Source organism: Macaca mulatta, chromosome 5 (assembly GCF_049350105.2).
Source record: "Macaca mulatta isolate MMU2019108-1 chromosome 5, T2T-MMU8v2.0, whole genome shotgun sequence".
In the NCBI taxonomy this organism is placed as follows: Eukaryota; Metazoa; Chordata; class Mammalia; order Primates; family Cercopithecidae; genus Macaca; species Macaca mulatta.
In genome coordinates, this window is record NC_133410.1 from 2,944,718 (window position 1) to 2,963,598 (window position 18,881).

The 18,881-nt window shown below is 61.7% G+C and overlaps 1 protein-coding gene and 1 long non-coding RNA gene across 28 annotated transcripts in view; one reads left to right on the top strand and one right to left on the bottom strand.

Annotated features, from left to right (window-relative positions):
- Positions 1–3,689: 3,689 nt before the first annotated feature.
- On the bottom strand, positions 3,690–13,871 carry LOC144341106 (uncharacterized). The gene is made up of 2 exons (XR_013417706.1): positions 13,524–13,871; positions 3,690–6,042 (listed from the first exon to the last, which is right to left on the bottom strand). It is a non-coding gene; the product is annotated as an uncharacterized LOC144341106 (long non-coding RNA).
- The window catches only part of SH3BP2 (SH3 domain binding protein 2), a 41,970-nt gene continuing 26,815 nt past the window's right edge, over positions 3,727–18,881 (top strand). For 7 of the 27 annotated variants that reach the window (XM_078003044.1, XM_078003042.1, XM_078003026.1 and 4 more), the window contains exon 1: positions 3,727–3,780. Coding sequence is in view for 8 of the 27 variants with exons in the window: in XM_078003017.1 (XP_077859143.1) it covers positions 10,365–10,760 (396 nt within the window). In the remaining 19 variants the exon portion in view is untranslated. Of the gene's footprint in view, positions 3,781–7,276; positions 7,364–9,832; positions 10,143–10,341; positions 10,761–11,013; positions 11,269–14,896; positions 15,530–17,114; positions 17,256–18,881 lie in introns of those variants that run through there. The other 20 variants (XM_078003020.1, XM_078003022.1, XM_078003030.1 and 17 more) reach the window with 16 other exon arrangements.

Here is an 18,881-nt window from a genome sequence, read left to right on the forward strand (position 1 = left end):
CACCAATCATGTTCTGGGAGTCTATTTTGTAACTCCAGTGCCCTGGAAGCAGAGCCCAGACTGAGGGCAGCGAGGGCCCAGGCACACCGGCCAAGGGTGATCTAGGGGCAGGAATGGCAAGTGCAAAGACCCTGAGGTGGGAAGGTGCCTAGGCACTGGAGGAGACGGGAGGCCAGCGTGGCCAACACAGAGCGGGACTACGGAGAGAGGACTCAGGAAGCAGGTTGGTGGCACAGGCTCAGTCTGGGCCCTGCCCATGCCAGGACGGAAGGCATTTGCCTTGGGGGATGCGGGAGCTACGGAAAGTTCTGAGCGAAGAAGAGACATGACCTGACTCACACTGTGACTGGATCCCTCTGGTGTAACGATGGACACTGCCAGGCAAGGGCAGGAGAGGGAGGATGAGACAGGCAGGGACTGAGAAGGGCAGGATTCCAGGTGTACTTTGCTGACAGAACCTTCAGGGTGGACGGGATGTGGGGCGAGAGGAGAGGCATCAATGCGGACAACTCTGGGGTTGCTGGCTTGGGGAAGGAAAAAGAGACGCGGGAGGGGTCCCTGCCTGCGCATAAAGCCCCCTGCTGGGAGGCCTGTGACCCTTAGCCCAGCAGCAGATTCCGCCCTCCCAGTCCTGACCGCCAGCCTTGCCCTCAGCAGGGTCCTGCCCCACCCCCAAGACAGCAGCTGCCTCTGCCTGTTCTGGGTCCTACCGAATCAGTGGCATGCCGAATCAGTGGCATGCCGATGGCACGTGGGGGATGGGTGTGGCAGGGGACCAGCCCCCTGCTGTTTGACCTTGTTCTGTGAGTGTGGTTGGGGTGTCACTATAGGTTTCTATCCCGGATGTGCCCTGCAGAGGCCGGCTCCCCAGCTCCCTGCCGGCCAGGGGTCCTCACCTCACCTCTGCTCACCTGTCCTGCACACCCTCCCAGCAGGTGAGGTCATTCTCCTCACCCATGCCTGCCCTGTCAGCCTCAGCGGAACCCCTAGGTGTCCAGAGGCTCTGGCCTCAGCCTCCAGCAGCTTCTTGCTCAGATGGGTTGCTAGGAGCTGCCCTGAGGCCCCAGCTAGGGTTCCTTCCTCTCATGCCCTGGGGTTGGACTGGCAAGGAAGAAGGGAGTAATATGACATGTCAAATTCTCCCCAAGGTGGAGGCTGCACCCTGTTCCCCCTGTTTGGCTGAGGTGCCCTGCACAGAGGTGACTTGCATTTATGGGTGATCATTCTCTGGGCGCCTGGTCCGTCCACACTGTCTGCAGTGACCCTGCTCCATCAACTCTGATCTTGGCATCTGAGGCCAGCCCTGCACACCCTGCCCCGCAGTCAGGCCCTGGCAGGGCAGCACTGACGTCTGGCTTTGCTCCACTCCCCTCCTGGTCTCTGCTCCTCTCCCCAGCTGGCCCTCTGGGAACAGGACACTTGCTGTGACCCTATGGCATCTGCTCATTCATCCATTTGCTCCTCTCATGAGCCACAAGGGTAGGGACTTCCCCGTATCATCTTGGGTCCCCGGGGTCTGGTGTGGGGCCAGGCATTTCTTTAGCTGAACTGGACATCAGGGACATCAAGATGTCCAGCCCCAAGGTCATGAGTGTTTTGTCAGGAGCCCTAGCCCAGCCTGGCCCAGTCTGGAGCCCCCTCCACATGTGGCCTCTTACAGGAGTGATGAGCCCCATTCGGTGCTAACCGTGGCAGTACTGAGCGTCGGATGGGGCTGAGCCCAGCCACTTCCACAACGGCTGTAGTTCCTACCTCTTCCTCCCGCCTAGGAAAAGGTGAAATAGGCCAGGGTGGAGGGGTGGGCAGAAGAGTTGCAGGCTACCCGAGGCTGGGACGAGCGGAGTTGAAACCTGGGGAGCCAGGCCCAGGAGACTTACAGGTGGGGATGTGAGCAGGCACCCCAGAGGGTGAGCACCCCAGCCAGCCAGCACCCATCTCCTCCATCACTGGGGTCTAAGTTCAGCCCTGAGAGCTAGTCTGTGGGTGGGTAGAGTCACAGCCCCAGCGCCGGCGTGGGGGGTGACCCTGGGCCAGGTAGGGTGAGTATCTGCCTGCTCTCATGCCCCATCCACTTCTCCTGCCGCCCCCCCAGTAGAGACCCCCTCCATTTCACAGATGGGGAAAAGGGGTCCTGTTGTCTGAAGACTCTCCCATACCCTCCCCTGCCTCTGCCATCCCCTGCTTTGTCCCTTCTCTCCAGCGGCCCTGCCTTGCTCCTGGTCACTTCCTGGTAGGCACCTGCTCCTCCTCTATGCCTGGGCTCAGGGCCTGGCCACCTAGTTTTCTGGCTCCTCCCACTTACTCCCTTCCCCAGTTAACCTCTCTGATCCCAAGTGTGTCTCTCTATCAGGGAGGAGGGCTATTGCAGTCAGGGATCCCCTTTCTGAGGCTTGAGACCCATTGTTGGGCAGCTCTGGGACAGGTGGACAGTGACTTGGCCCTCGCTCCGTCCAGCTGCAACCCTGGGAACCCACTTGGTCTGGCTATGTCTCCTGGAGGTCCCCGGGTATTTCAACCTGTAGGACCCAAACCCAGTCCTTCACCTGCTGCAGGGCCAGCCCTGGGCACCTCTGCCCCTGCCTGATTTGGAGCAGCCAATTCAGCCCCTGTCATTGCACCTGATGGACTCTGGCCCCTTGTGCTCACCACAGAGGGTCAGACCTCGGCCTCCTGCCTGGACAGGGCCAGGTCACCACCACCCACCCCCGGCTCCCTTGGGTTCCCAGCAAGATACCGTCCTTCCTCTGCTCACAGCTTCCTGGGCTCTGGGACCTGGGGTCCAGTCCCCACTCCTCATGGGGAGGAGTCCCCCCACACCCCAAGCAGTTGACTCCTGCACTGGGGGGGGTACGCTTGCCCTCAAGCTGTGCAGGCCCTGCTTGGTCTCACCAGCCCCTTCACTCTCTCCACAGCTCCCTCCACCTACCTGGCCCTGAGGGCTCCCCAGGGAAGCCATTTCCTCCGAGGAAGCCCCCTCCTCTTCTCTCCCCTGCCCTTAAACCAAGGAATCTGGGTCTACTATTAGGGAGAGGGTGATGGTGGAGGTGGAGGAAAGGGAGCCTCACAGGAGGCCAAGTGTAAAGCACCCGGTCTCCTGTGCCTCCCAGCCCCCAAGACGACCTCTGAGCCACCGGGGTTCAGACCTGGTCCAAGGGGCGAGGGCCCCTTGGGAAGTGCTTGAAAAGTACCCTGGAGGCCATTTGGAAGCAAAGACAAGGTTCCCTGGTGCCCAGCAAGCCCTCCTCCGCCTCCTCTGCTCCTGTCTCGGCCTGGGCCTAAGTCACACTCACCAGGCAGGGGTGGGGCCACCCAAGATCAGGACCACGGGGTTGGGTGGGGGTGGACAGCACCCTTTCCACCTGGATCGTTGGGCACCGGGGTGGCACAGGGAGGGACACGCAGGAGGAACAGACATGCTACCTCACTCACGGGTAAGAACCAAGCACGTACTGTGGTCCCGGCGTCTAAGCCGGGGACGACGCCAGCCTTCGCCCCCCAGGAGCCTCCTCCCGGGGCCGCGGGGGCCACGTGCAGTTCCCTGCCCACCCTGAGGTCCCCGCCCCGCCCCACGGCCAACTCGGACCCCCAGGACTGCGGGACCGGCCGGGGAGGGGCGGGGCCGGCCCGGGGCGGGGCCAGGAGGAGGGCGGACTGGGCGGACTGGGCGGGCGCGGGCGGGACGGAGCTGCGGGCGGCTGGCCCCGCGGGCGCGAGCGCCTGGCGGCCGAGTCGAGCCGCCGCCTGGACCCAGGGCCCGCGGGCCAGGAGAGCGCTCGGCGGGTAAGCCTCGGCGGCGGTTCTCGGAGGGTCTCGGGGGTCTCGCGGGGGGAGGATGGTCTCGGCGTCTGGAAGGGGCTCGGCGGGTCTCGGCGGTCTGGGGGGTCTCGGCGGGTCTCTGGGGTCTCGGAGAAGTCTCGGCGGTCTGGGGGGTCTCGGCGGGTCTCGGGGTCTCGGGGGAGTCTCTGGGTCTCGGGGGTCTCGGGGGAGTCTCTGGGTCCCGGCAGGTCTCGGCGGGTCTCGGGGGTCTCCGGTGCGCAGCGGCCCCCCCCGGGCCCCGGGGCCTCCGTGTCGTTGCCAAAGGACGCACGGAGCCTGGGCACAGCGGGCACTGCCCGAGGGAGCGCGGCTTCGGGGCGGGGGCCGGGTGTCCCTTGCCGGGGGCTCAGGGGTGGGAGGCGGTACGACGCGTCTGTTTCGCGCCCCGCCGCGGGGCCCCTTTAGGCGACCCTGCCCCACAAGACTCAAAGACTGCGGCGGGCACTTGCTCTCCGCCCTTCCCGGAATCCAAACTTCCTTCCCTCTGCAGCGGCCGCGCTTCACGTAGGGCGAGAAAAGCCGTCCACTGGCGCTGATTCACGGGCGAGTGACTGATAGCCGGGCGTCTGCGACTCTTATGGGCAACAGGGAATCTCAGGGATGGCAGAGGGACTGGAGGAGTTAGGGGGCGGTGACAGCCGCTTCCACTTGTGCGCCAGCCTCCCGGGACCCCAGCACTTTCCCGCTGCTCTGGGCCTCGGCTCCCTGGGGGCATTGAGGGCCTGAGCCCTGCTGTGGGGAGCCTCCTGCTGGTGCTCCGTGAGCGCCTCCTGTCCCCTCTCTGTGCCTCAGTTTGCTCATCTGTTGACACTGGGGACAGCTGTGCCTCCTGGTCTAGTGACCACACTTAAGTCCTTCGAATTGGCTGTGGCCAGGGGCAGGTGCTCCATGTGGGCTGCTGGGGTGGACAACCTGCCTGGATGACACGTGTGTGGCCCTGCAGGTGACATGGGTCGGTGATGAAATGTGTAGAATTCTTTCCACAACCGCCTGAAGGCAGGGCCGATGGCCTCCTCCTGACCCAAGCAAGACTCTGGGTTCAGGTCAGCCCTGCACCAACTCCATGTGCCTGGGCAAGCCCCTCCCCTCACTGACTCAGGCCCTGTGGGACCAGAGGAGGGGCTGGGCTCCACCCGCTCCTGGTTCTTCCCACTCCATCCACTGCATCCTTTACGTAGACACCCTGGAAGGGCCCTCTTGGAGCCCAGCCTCAGGGCCCCACTCCCAGCTTTCCACTCCTGGCAGGACAGGAGGCTAAGGGAGTGAGGATTCTGTCTACACCCTCTCCATGCCACCCGCCAGACTCCCATTGCCTGACCCTGTGCCCTGCGTTGGGCACACCCTGGAGGGGCAGGCAAGTGGAAGACAGATAGGCAGCCGTATCTAGGAACTGATAGCCAGAGCCATCTGGTGAGAGGGGTGCTGACAAGGGGCCTGGCCTTTCGGGGAGTCCCCAGGCCTCCAGGGTCATGGGGGAGTCCACCAAGGAAGCTGGCCTGGAGAGGCAGACGGAGGGAGGGCAGGCTCTGGGCCTGCCTCGGCCCTTTCTGCCCACATGGACAGAGGAAGCAGCCTGCCGAGTCAGCTCGAGCTCCCCACCGCCCAGGGACGCACGCACACAAGCAGGCCCACAGACGGGAAGTCCAGGGGCTCAGAGAGATGAGATGGTCAGCCTTGGTTCCTGAGGGGCAGGGAGGAAGGGCGCAAACTCAGCTGGGGTCTTGGGTGTGAACTTGGATGCCACGTTTCCAGCTGTGTTATCCTGGCCAGGAGGCTTCCCCCTGCCATGCCTCCATTTTCTCATCCATGACCTGAGGGCCGTGAAGCACTTTGTACCGGGTGGGTGGCTATGAGTGTCCGTGGGGGGATGGTGGTGGTGGTGATATGTGCTTGGTATTCAGGGACAGTGGGTCGCTGAGGGTGGGTGCTCTCCCTGGCCCTCAGGGCTGCTGTATATCCTGGCTTGGGAGGGGACAGGGCCTGGCCTGGAGAGGCCTGGGTAAAGGTCGATGCTCCCGGGTTCCTGCCCACATTAGGCAGAGGCCTAAGTCCATCAGGAGTGGCCAGTGTTGGGTAGCCCCTGGGTCTTCCTGGGTTCTGCCCTCAAAAGCTCCCTTGTGGAGACACCCCAGGTCAGTGACTATGTGTGGCAGGCTCTGCCCTCCTCACTATCTGGCCTCTGTAAGCCATGGGCACGAGTATATGGTTCTTTTTTTGAAACAGAGTCTGTTACCCAGGCTGGAGTGCAGTGACTCAATCTCGGCTCACTGCAACCTCCGCCTCCTGGGTTCAAGCGATTCTCCTGCCTCAGCCTCCCGAGTAGCTGGGACTACAGGCATGCATCACCATGCCCAGCTAATTTTATTTGTATTTTTAGTAGAGGTGGGGTTTCACCATGTTGGCCAAGATGGTCTTGATCTCTTGACCTTGTGATCTGCCCTCCTCCCAAAGTGCTGGGATTACAGGCGTGAGCCACCACGTCTGGCAGAATATATAGTTCTTTAATAACTTGGCCGGGCGCGGTGGCTCAAGCCTGTAATCCCAGCACTTTGGGAGGCCGAGACGGGCGGATCACGAGGTCAGGAGATCGAGACCATCCTGGCTAACACGGTGAAACCCCGTCTCTACTAAAAAATACAAAAAACTAGCCGGGCGAGGCGGCGGGCGCCTGTAGTCCCAGCTACTCGGGAGGCTGAGGCAGGAGAATGGCGTAAACCCGGGGGGCGGAGCTTGCAGTGAGCTGAGATCCGGCCACTGCACTCCAGCCCGGGCGACAGAGCCAGACTCCGTCTCAAAAAAAAAAAAAAATAACTGGGTGACTTGGCCATCACTGTGCAACCTGGGCGGGTGAGGACAAGGGCAGGCTGCCAGGAAAAAGACGAGGAATTTGCCACAGGGTGAGAGCTGTCCTACCCCAGGCGCAGTGGGGTGGCTCCCACCCCTTGGGCCAATGAATACAGGGTGTGCCGTCAGGATGAGAGATCTGAGCCGGGCGGGCAGCCATGCAGGTACAGTGTGAGCCAAAGGCAGGCGGTGGGAAGGGTGGCAGACCAGTTTGACAGGAGTGGCCTATGCATGCCAGGTGTGGTGACGGCATGGAGGGGCCTGGGAGGCAAGGAGAAGGGGCCATGCACATCCTGGAATCCTTCCTCCAGGATAGTCGGCTCCTCCCCAGAAGGCCTCTGCATTCTTCTGGTGGCCCTTTCTGGACACCGGGGCTGGACACAGTCCCATGTGTGGGTTGCCTAAGTCCAAGAGGGGGTGGTAGGGAGCATTTCGGGCTCACTGGCTGGTCCCCCTCCCTGGGGCACTGGAACCCTCCTCACCACCCCTTGACCTGTGCACAGGAGGGCAGATAGGATGGTTCCAAGAGCACGGGACTGCCTCTCGGCCACGAGCCAGGAGACCTGAGCCTTGCAGGTGAACTGTACTTTCTGACCCTCAGTTTCCTATTCTGCAGAATGGGATGACAGAAGTCCCTGGCTGTGGGCCACGCTGCTGGATTTGGGTTCTGTGCCGGCCCCCTGATGACACTCGTCCTTCAAGGGTGATGCGGGAGAAGCGTGTGCCCAGGTTTGGGGGGGTGGAGACCTGGGTCAGACAGGAGTTCAGGGTGAGGAGCTCGAGGTGGTGCAGGCTCCCAGGAGGGGAGAAAGGTGCCCTCCCCCAACCTCCTCTCTTCTCCCCAGGCTCTGTAACTTTCAAGGCCATGAGAGTGGTCAAGCCCTGCTTGGCCTCCTGGCCCCCGATCACAGATCATGCTGGAACTGCTGGCCCCAACACCCAGAGGTGACTGGACCTTTCTTCATGGATTCCAGTCACATCTGGTCCATCTTTGCCAGCTGGCCTCTGGGAAGAATGTGGGCTCGGCCACCTGGATCAGTGGCCTGGGGAGATCAGAGCAGCCCCGAGGAGTTGGCAGAGCACCCTCGTGGTATCCGTACCCCTATCCCTGTAGCCGAGCTGATTCCAAGAAGTGCCCTCTGCTTCCTTGTGAATCAGATGTTTACTGTGTGCCTGCTGAGCCTGCTCCAGGCAGCTGGGTGGGGTGTGGGGTGCCTGTCTGCTCAAGCCTGCAGAGGGAGGCCAGGTCCCCGCCCCAGGGTCTGCCGGGCTGGCAGGCAACAGCTTCAAGAAGGCAGCTTGCATGCCATGCACACGGGGCTGAGACAGCGAGACAGGGGCCAAGGGAGGCGGCACAGAGCTTCTCCCAGGCACCGGAGGGGATCTGAGTTCTGGACTCAGAGCAGGCTTCATCTAAGGGCTTCAGCTTCCTTCTTGTGAAATGGGGTGAAAGTAGGTCTAACTCGGCCGGGCGTGGTGGCTCACGCCTGTAATCCCAGCACTTTGGGAGGCCGAGGTGGGCGGATCACAAGGTCAGGAGATCGAGACCATGGCGAAACCCCGTCTCTACTAAAAATAGAAAAAATTACCCGGGCGCAGGGGCGGGCGCCTGTAGTCCCAGCTACTCGGGAGGCTGAGGCAGGAGAATGGCGTGAACCCGGGAGGCGGAGCTTGCAGTGAGCCGAGATTGCGCCACTGCACTCCAGCCTGGGCGACAGAGCGAGACTCCGTCTCAAAAAAAAAAAAAAAAAAAAAAAGAAAGTAGGTCTAACTCATGGGAGGCCAGATCCCCAGGCACCAGCTAGGGCCTCCCTGCCCTTGACCCTGTGCAGATGGGCAGCTACGTTTGGGGGAGTTCCTTTAGCCTCAATCCAGGGGTGTTGTAATCTAGTGATGCTCTTCCGTGGCATTTGAGGGCCCCAGGTCCCCATGCCCTGGGCTGCCCCTGCAGCCCTGCCCATTGTCCTGAGCCAGGCATAGGGGTGGGCCCTTGCCACTGGCTGCCCCTGGACAAGGTGGGAAGGGGTCAGGGGCCAGTCTGGAATGCTGGGTGGTCCTTGGCTTTGTCTCAGCCTTGGGAGTCTGGGGCAGTGGCACGCCTTTGCCACCCACCCTGGCCTCTGCCTCTGGGGCAGTGGTGGACCTCCTTCAGAAGGCTGCTGCCCAGCCCCGGGCCCCGCTCATGCAATGCTGGGTGCCTGTGTACTGGGCCCTGGGCTGGTCACGCGCTGCCAGAGCAGACAGGCCACAGATCAGAGGGCAGGAGCGCTGGCAGGTGCCCATGGGTAGCAACTGTCCTGCCTGGCCCACCTTGCCACTCTCTCCCTTAGAAGTAATTTCAACTGAAGACATAAGCGTCTGTCCTGCTTGGTGCTCAGGGTACCCTCCCTGGCCACCCCCAACTCCACCCTGAGCTGGGTGCCTTCCTGAGCCCCCAACCTGGTCTATGGCCACCATGCATGTTGACCCATCCGTGGTGACCTGTTCGCCTGCCCCTCCTGCCTGGAAACTCAGAAAGACTCAGGGGCGCCTGAGTGCCCATGCCCTGGTGGTGCCCATGTGGGCCTGTCCCAGAGGAAGGGTGAGGGGAGTGTGGGCTCTCCCAGCCTCCCACTCCCGGGCAGGGAAGTGGCACGGGCAGTGGGCGGGCTGTGCCAGGCTCTTTGAAGTTGGCTTGTCACCCTTCCCACCTGTGTTTAACTCTCTACTGAACATCGGAGCCTAATGTACCAGTCAGCCTGGCAGCTGCTGCCCAGTTGGTGGAGTTTTCAATCAGATAATAGCAGACTGTTGTGCTTTGGCCTCCCACGAAACTCTTCAGGTTTCCATCAGAGCCTCCTCCCTTCCCGCTGTGGGCTGCACTGTGACAGCCACCGCTGCCTGCCACCTGGCAGCAGGGACCCAGCTACTCCTGGGCCTGGTCTCGGTGGCCCTGGTAGCGGTAGATGGGGGGACCAAGGCCTGGTGAGGAAGGAGCCGCCAAGCCGAGTCGGTGTCCCCTGTCCTCTCCCTAAACGAAAGTGCTTTCTTTCTCCGTAGCTGCTCTTCCTAAACATGTGTGTTGGCACAACATTGGAGTTAGCCTGGCCTCCCTGTGCCACCTAGGGCTTTGGGTCCCAAAGAGCTGGTACCTGAGGCAGGTCCAAGCAAAAGGCCGGATTTGTCACTGTTTGGAGGGCGATGGGGAAATGCCCAGAAAAGCTGGCCTGGGAGCCCCGAGTGGCAGGTGGGGGGACACAGCCCTGCGTGGAGACCAGGCTCGGAGCCAGAGGAGGCAGGCCAGGAAACTCAGCACTCATCTCCTCTCTCGGAAACGCCCCTCCCTGACCCGACCCCAGCTGCTTCCTCTCCTCCTACTTGAGGCCAGAAAGGGAAGCCCCTTTCCAGCGGGGCGAGTGACTGGCGCTGCCCCGGGCGGCCCGCTGATGGCTGGGCAGATAGTGCTGGGGCCTGCCCTGGCAGGCAGATCAGTGGTGAGCAGGGTGAGTTTGAGCAGGGCGGAGGGGAAGATGACGAGGCTGCATCCCCCAGCAGGGGGGAGTGACTTCCTGTTGCCATCACCTCCTGTGGCCTCAGGCGTTCCCAGGCTGAGACCTCTAGGAACATAGGTGCTGGGTGGCTCAGGGGGCTCCACCAGGCCAGGCCGTGTGACCTGGGCATCCTCCACCTGCTCTGGGCAGGGCAGGGACAGGAAGTGCAACCTCATGGGATGTGTGAGGGTGAGGGGGTGCCCACCCAGCTGCTGGGGCAGGATGTGTGGGAGTGGCCCCCCAGGAACTCCACGCAGCACGGGGCTTCGGAGTCTCCAAAGCCGGCGTCAGGTCATCGAGGCCTCTGGGCTGACCAGGACTAATGGCGCTCAGGAGTCCAGCCCTAGCCTCCACCCGCCACCCATACCCGCCCTGCCTCAGGACTTTGTTCCTGCTGTGCCCCTGCTGGCTGCCTGTCCCCACAGGTGGCTCCTTCCTCCCCACCAGAGGAGCTCCTTCCACTCAGGACCCTGGAGGGGGCTGGAATCTCTGAAATGCCTTCCCCTCGGGACCCTCACTGTGACTGGACCTTGCTCAGCTTCAGACCCTGGGTTGCAGCTGCCTAATGAGGTGGGATGGGGCCCTGGGTGTGTAAAGTGGAGGGAGGGGCAGTGGCCACCTCTGAGTCCTGAGCTGTCCTGGGGTCCTGGGTGCTGGCTTCAGGAAGGTTTGCTACTTGGGGAAGGGGCTTTCTGAGATCAATCTTCCCATTTTCTTGAAGATGTGACCAGGAGGGTGAAGTTTTGTGGTTGGAGTGGCTGTGCCTGCCTCTGGGGCAGGAAGCTGCTGGGGAAGGAAGAAGATTGAGAAAGGACCCCCCCCCACCTCTGCAGAGGATCTAGCGGGCCCTGCCTCATGCCAGGGTTCCTGCCAGCTGGCACCAAGGGGGAAGCTGTTCCAGGGCTGGGGTCCTGAGAAGCAGGGGGGGACCCACTTGGCAGCCAGGCCCCCTCGAAGACCTACCCAGAGTCGCCCTTGCTGCAGGCAGGGTCCTGGCCCTTCCAGCACGAAGCTGGGAAAAGGCAGCATCAAAGATGCCAGGGGCGCATCACGGATCCCCCCGGGGGGCCTCCTTGAGGTGAGAGCAGGAGGAGGGCCAGGCTGAGGGCTCGGGCCGTGTGAAAGACACCCTGGTTTCGAAAAGGGAGAGGGACAGAGAGGTGGGGCCCAAGGCCCTGGCAGGATTTCCAGCAGGGGCTGGCTTATGTTTTCAAGCTTACTCTGGGGTCTGGAGGCCACCGCCGAGCACACCCTCCCAGCAGTAGCCACAAGAAGACCATGAGGAGCTTGGGCGGGGTCTGGGGAAGGGTGGGGGCTGCCACAGAGAGAAGTGGGTTCATGGAGGCTGCGGAAGGCTGCGTGGGAGTGGAGGAGGTTGACATGACCAGGTTGGGGTCGGTGACCCCTGCACAGGGGCTACTGGGGATGACAGAGGAGGGAGAAGCAGACTGGTGAGATTGGGGTGGCATTGGCCCTGGTGGTACTGACTGTGCCCAGCTCAGTCTCCCTCCTCCTTGGCTGGTTTTTTTGGCAGACAGTGGCATGGTCCAGAGCTGCCTCCCTGGGGAGGGAAAGGGCATCCCCAAGTGACTCCTGAGGCTGTGTCCCCAGAGTGTCCACTGGGCTGTGCCACCTCCCTGCCCAGTGCAGCCTGCCTCTGCCTGAGCTGCCTGAGCCTGCCCCGTGGCTGCTTCCCATCCAGGAGGAGGCCTTAGGGGCAGACACCGGGGGGCTTGCTTACAGGCTCTGCTGCCACCAGAAGCACGCCTACCTCCAGAGTCTTACTGCTACCCGTGCAGTAGCAGTATGGAGGTGCTTGTCCTGTGACCCCCACACTGGGCTGATGACGGGCCAGGTGGCACTTCACCTGCAGGCTCTGGGGAGGCTTTCTTGGGCTCCTTTGCCAGGGGTGGGTGCAGGGAGGCTGGACGGACAGGAGAGCTCAGGCCTCGGGGCTCCCACGGGTCTAGGGCTGTGGTGGTTGGGGGCCCTGACTAGAGCCATCCACTCCTCTGAGGAAGGACCCGGCCTGGAGCGCCATCCCCAGGGAGCTGTAGGGGTATTGGGGGTGTCTTGGGGCAGAAGGCCAGGCAGGAGTTTGCAGGTGGGGAACGGCACGAGGAACTCGTGGAACAGCCTGAGAGGTGTCCGGCGAGGTAGAGCACTGGGTGGCCTTGAACCCCGGGGCTGAGCAGGGCTGTCTTTGAGAGCCACTTCTGCTGAGGCTGCAGCAGAAAGCCTGTGACAGGCTGGCTCCGAGGGAGGAAGGGGCTGGGTTGTGGGTGGCCTGGCCTTGGGAAGGAGGCAGGACAGTTTCGTGGTTAGGGGCGGAGAGGAGGAGAGGAGGAGACCCTGATCCAGACCCCGCCCCTGCCTGTCTTGACCGAGGACGGGGGCCAGACTGCAGGGGTGCAGGGAGCCTGCGGGAGAGGCTGGGGGCTGGGCTCTTTTCCCGGCAGCCCGGGCCCACCGCCAGACCCTTGTCCTCACTGGGCCTCTGAACAGTGGAGCATTGTGAGGGGCCTGGGAATGTTCAGGTCACCCAGGCCCCCTCTGGGCCATGCTGAGGGTGAGGACAGGAGCCAGCGGGCATGAGTCATCCCGTCCCCTGCCCAGGCCCCGAGGCTCTGGGGTTCCCAGGCTAAGGAGGAACACACAGCTCTCGGTTCCCCAACCCAGGGTCTGGCTCACTCCTTCTTCCTTCTTTTCGCCCCTCTGTCAACACCTCTTCATGTGGCCTCCCTCTGGCTCCTGGGTCTGCCTGCATCTCCCTGCCCCTATCCAGCCAGAGCCCCGGGCCCAGGAGTGGCTGTGGCCTGCTCTCCCACCCCCGCTGCCTGCCGCAGCCCCAGCAGAGGGGCTGGCCTGTCACCTTGAGCCCACCAATGCTGGCCTGTGAGTGGCCCCAGGAGGAAGCCAGTGCAAGGACAAGACCCAGCCTAGACGGGAAACCTCCTGAGGCCAACCTAAAATTTACTAAGGAATAAAAAGTGACAAGAAGCAGAAGGTGAGGGGATAAAATAACCCAGAGAGTAAAAACTAACAACATCCAAGAAAAAAGCCATGTTTGAAAACAGTTTAAAAATATTAGCCAGGCGTAGTGGTTCACACCTGTAATCCCAGCACTTTGGGAGGCCAAGGTGGGCCGATCACTTGAGGTCAGGAGTTCAAGACCAGCCTGACCAACATGGTGAAACCCTGGCTCTACCAAGAATACAAAAATGAGCCAGGTGTGTTGGCACATGCTTGTAATCCCAGCTACTCGGGAGGCTGAGGCAGGAGAATCACCTGAACCCAGGAGGCAGAGGTTGGAGTTAGCAAAGATTGTGCCACTGCACTCCAGCCTGAGTGACAGAGTGAGACCCTATCTCAAAAAAAAGGGGCCAGGCACAGTGACTCACAATTGTAATCCCAGCACTTTGGGAGGCTGAGGCGGGCAGATCACCTGAGGTCAGGAGTTCAAGACCAGCCTGGCCAACATAGTGAAACCCTGTCTCTACTAAAAATACAAAATTAGCCAGGTATGGTGGTATGAGCCTGTAATCCCAGCTATAGGAGGCTGAGTCAGGAGAAGTGCTTTAACTGAGGAGACAGAGGTTGCAATGATCCAAGATCGTGCCACTGCATTCTAGCCTGAGCACCAAAGTGAGACTCTGTCTCAAAAAAAAAAAAAAAAAAAAACACACACACACACACACACACACACGCAACGTTAGGGAAAAGGGATCACAGCGAATGCATTAAGACAGCAGAAGGACCTAACCCTCCAGTGCTGAAATGAGTGGACAGAGGGAAGGGACCCTGTTGTGCTGACTCAGCCTTGGTGGGTCTCAGCCTGTGGCACCCGCTGACAGATGGTGACGGGGTTCCTGGGTAAACGAGGGACCCGAGGACCCCCAGTGGTGCACAGAGGAGCCGTGATGGGGGCCACACCTGGGCCCCGGTGTCCTTTGCCCCGACCCAGGAGCTTGTCCAGATGAAATGCCGTAAAGTGCCTGGGCTGAGCCCGAGGTGTGTGCAGAAGCTTCATGGTTTCGTGTGGTCTGAGGGAGGCCACCAAGGCCACCATGGTACAAAAAGTACCACAGTGATAAGTAACAGGGACAGATGATGCAGGAGGCTCAGGCCACTTACTGCTACAGGTCCCAAGGCCTACCTCGTAGGGCTTAGACAGGTGCCACACAGGGTGCCCGTCATGGTGGCTCCTGACCTCTCCCGTTGGCTCTGGGCAGGAGTAGTGGGGCTGGGTTTCTCTGACTGGTGCCCCTACTGCATCCTGCCCCAGCACGAGCCCCATGGCCTCGGCATCCCCACTCTGTTCCTTTGTCACCTCACCATGGTGCTGGGATCTGGGATAAGCAGGGTGCTCTCCACTTGCAGGGCCTAGGGACCCAGTGCTGGGCCAAGTGCCTATGGCCTTGGGAATGGTCTGGTTTGGTCCTCAGAGTCCTGTTGCTAATAAGCGCAGAGGGGGAGGGGGATGCAAGGCTCAGGGAGTGAAGTGACTTGCCGCCAGTCTCCAGCTTAAGGGAGCAAGGCTGGGACTGGAGCCCAGGCGTGAACGGTGCCCAGGAGCTCAGCCCAGGGAAGGTGTGAGATGCTGTCTGCCTCACCTGGGCATGTGTGCTGGACTGGCGATTCTAACTAGGACCCATCTCTGTCTCTCATGTCTGAAGGTGTGTGCCTTCTCTTACCTGCAACCCCAGGGCCTTTGCACAAGCTGTGCTCTGTCTGAGACACTCTCCATGTAATCCCATGCTTGGCTAACTCGTGGAAGGTTGCTCCCAGGACGCTGGCGGATGTGTCAACGTGTCTGGGTGGAACAGATGTCACAAGGATGTGAGTCAGAGGTGGCTGCCTCCCCAGCAGATTGGGAGCCCAGACAGAGGGTAACAGCAGCTTGGATCCCGGGTGCAGGGTGTGGCATTTGCCTGTAGGCGCAGTGCCCTGAGTGCTTCCCCTGTGCCCAGTATCACGAGACTTCAGGCCGAGTGGAGTGACACTGTGTAAGAGAGACAGGGTCCGTCTGACCAGCCCCACCATGACTCCAGCCAAGCCCAGTGAATAGGTGGGCTACCTTCCACCATTCTCTGGCCTCGGTTTCCTGCTCTTGGTTTCCTCAGCTGCCTGGTGGGTTCCACTGCAACTCTCTGGGGGTCTCCTTCTGTCCCGGCACCGCCTGCTCCTGTTCCTCATCCGAGCCTCTGTGGATGCGTGGACTCCGCCCTCTGTGCAGCCTTAGCACTGAGTCCTGCATGGAGCAGGCCCTGGGACTGCCCCAGTTACTCCTGGGACACTGACGACTGAGGCTCTGCTTCTTTGCCAGAGTTTTCTCCAGGGTGAGCACCAGACCACTGTTTCTTCAAGGGAACTAGCAGCATCGAGCGGGACCCAAAAGGGGGCTGTGGCCTGGGAGAGCTTCCCAACCAGCCTCCCCGGGGGCCGTTGGGATCAGTTGAAAACAGAAGCAGCTCCTAACTCCTCAAGGGTGGGCTGGAGTCCCTGCTTCCCCAGGCCTTCCTGTCCTGCTGAGCTGGGCCCTATGGTAGCTTCCTCCCTGTACCCCACATGGCGTGGTCCACCCTGTGTCCCCTGGCCTCCTGCCCAGAGCCCTGCGCCCTCCACAGAGGCCAGGGCCCACCCCCACTGTCCTTGAGGGTGGTGGGTTTCCTTCTGAGAGTGGGCCTGGGGCTTTTCCTCTACTTCTTCCCGCCCCAGACCCAGGCTCAGCAGGAAATGTCTGGTAGGGGCCCTGCCAGGGCCATAAGGCTTTTGGGACACCCTCAGGTTGTGTGGTAGGGGTGGGCCAGGTGGCCCCAGGCTCTGGGTGACACTAGCCACACTGGCTGGGTGGTCGAGCGTTGCAGCTCACTCAGCCTTGAGGTCCTAATCAGGAGAACGAAACAAGCAGTTGGTGATGGAGTGGGCACGTAGCTAGTGCATGAGTGGGCACGGAGCTGGCACACTCGGAACACAGTGGACATTTCCTTGGGGGCTCTCTGCACCTCTCCTGGTCCAGCGGCCTAGCCCTCCTATCACAAGAGGTGACCGTGGTCAGGGAAGCACCCCCAACCTTCACACCCACTGTGCCCGTGGCCCAGGCGTCCCAGGCATCCCAGGAGGGTCTGGCTGGCGGGAGCCCTCTGCTTCTGCTTCCTCTAGATAAGGAAGGTGCCCGGCAGATTTCCCACCTAAGCACACCCCCCGGGCCTGGAGGGTCAGCAGCCAGCTGGTGTGGGCGTGGGGTGTCCCAGCCACAGCTGCTCTGCTCAGTGAATGCTGCTGTCCTTGCCTGTAGATGAGGATGCTGGGGCTGGGAGGTCACCCTGGGGGCCCAGGCTGCACTTGGTGGGTGCAGAGCCCCTGGAGTGCCCCCCTCCTACAGCCAGGGGTCCCCTGAGATGGAAGAAGTGGGGTGCCTGGGGCTGGCTAGATGGTGTAATTCAGCACATGAGCCCGTGAACTAGGCCCCATGGAGAGTAGGGGTTCCAGCCAGCTGGGGTGTGGACAAGGTCTATTCATGCTACAGGAGGCACCTGGTGCCAACGTCATGCTGGGCACTGTTCAGGCGCCAAGGGCATGGGGGACGGACATGCAGAGATCTCTCGCCACAGAGCTGGTGTCTGGGGAGGGGCAGATGGACAACAGACACGCTGAAAATGCCACAGCATCAGGGGGTGCCGAGTAGGGGCCACCTCTCTGAGGAGCGGGGGCCCTGCCATGGACTGAGTCTGTGTGGGAGAAGGGCCAGGGCCTGTGGGTGGGGGTCCAGCCCAGGGGAGTGTGGTCTAGATGAGGGGCCAGGGGGCAAGGGCTTGGCAGAGGAGTTGGAGAGGGTTGCGTTCCAGGTGGAGGGCACCACTGCTGCCAAGGCTCAGAGAGGGAAGGGTGTGGCACTGGGAATGTGGCTCTGTCTGTGCCAAGGGCTGCGGGGAGATGCGTGTTCTGGAGGCCAGGCCCGCAGGCACGAAGGGCAGGCGCAGCGGGACGCGAGCAGGGCGGTTCCTCCCTTCCCTTGACGCCAGAGCGAGCCCAGCAGCCAGCTGCCCCACCCCCACTGCTCAGGTGAGGAAACTGAGGCTGAGAGTGGGCCACAAGGCCAGGAGGAGGGGACTGCACCAGGCTTGTTCCCACCAAAGCCTGCAGGCTGACCATGGCTCTATTCTGCCTGCCAAGGTCACATGCGTGGAGCGGCCCTCTTGGGCGGGAGCCACTGGGTGGGGCAGGACTGCCGCCCTCAGGACCCTGCAGGGCTGGGGCATAGGGTGCCCAGGCTGGCTGCGGTGGGGGACAGTGAACCCTTTCAGGCCAGGAGAGGCGAGGCAGGGCGGGGAGGAGGTGGGCCCCAGCCTTGGGTGGGAGCCAGGAGCTTGGGGTGGTGGACCCGGCCCACCTCACACATCATGACTCTGGAGAATTTTTTCTCAAGTGATTAAAAGGTGGAAACTCGTCAGTGTTTATGAAGAACTGAAGTGTGAATCCTGAGCCGCCTCTGCTGCTTGTGGTTTGAGACCGGAGAGTGGCTCCAGGGGAGCAGCAGTGCCAGCCGTGGCTTGCCCCAGACCCACCTCGCCTCGCCTCACCTCACTGTCCCCAGCCCCACTTCACCCTCACCACAGTCTCACCACCCTCGGCCTGGAAGCTGCCCTGGCCTCCTGCCTCCAGCCAGTGTGCTGCCCCCGCCTGGCCAGGCCAAAGCTCCGCCTAGGGCAGCCCTCTCCCAGGTGTGGAGGCCCCTGGGCAGTCCTGACTCCCATGCCCATCTCAAGAACCCTTGCTGGGGACAGAGACACCAGGCCTGGGAGAGGAAGGCCCAGTGGGGCATTCGGGGATGTGAGAACATTGCAGCTTCCCTCTGAGGACAGAGCTTGAGGGCCAAGCATCCACCAACAGCTTGGCCTTGCCCTCTGAAGCCCAGGTGCCATGCAGGCAGCTGTGCCTATGGGGCCCTTGCCTGCGCTTTTCTTAATTCCCTCTGTCCGTCGCACACAGGAGTGGCCTGACTGCCTCCACACTGCACCGCTCTGCGAAGCCCCTGGGGCCTCTGAGCCCCCATCACACTGTGTCTTCTGGGAACGCTGCTAACTCCAGTGCACCAGGCTTTCTCTGTTTTGCAGTGAGCAGCCTCACGTGCGTGCCCAGGGCTGGCCAGCAGCTTGTCTCACTGGGCAGAGGTCCAGGGGTGTGGAAGGGCCTTAGCTGCGGCCGTGCTGCACACCAGTTCTTTGAAAACCTCTCTTGCTGAGAGTCCGATTAGCACTAAGTCACAATTTCTTCACTCTAACCTCTGAAGAATGTACTGGTTACAACCTTGCTAGGGTCTGGGTCTGGCCTCATGTGTGGACATGACAGTGAACTCATCTGTTTGTCTGTCCTTCTTTTGGGTCCTGCCATGGGCCAGGTGCCTACCTGGGCCTTGGGGATTCAGTGGGACTTGGACCCGTGGGGAGTGCCAGGGACACATGGGGTGATGCTGGTGGCAGAACTGTGCCATTGACTTGGAGATTTCAGAGAAGGGGGCAAGGTTCTAGATGGTTCCATCCTCAAAGGATGAGGGAGCATTTAGTTTCCATGTGGAGGTGACTGCAGGTACCAGGATGGGGCAAGTGCATGACAGGTCCAGTGTCGGGGGCCCAGGGCAGGAAGGGAAAGCAGGCGCCACACCCCGTCCACTTGGACAGGGAACCAACG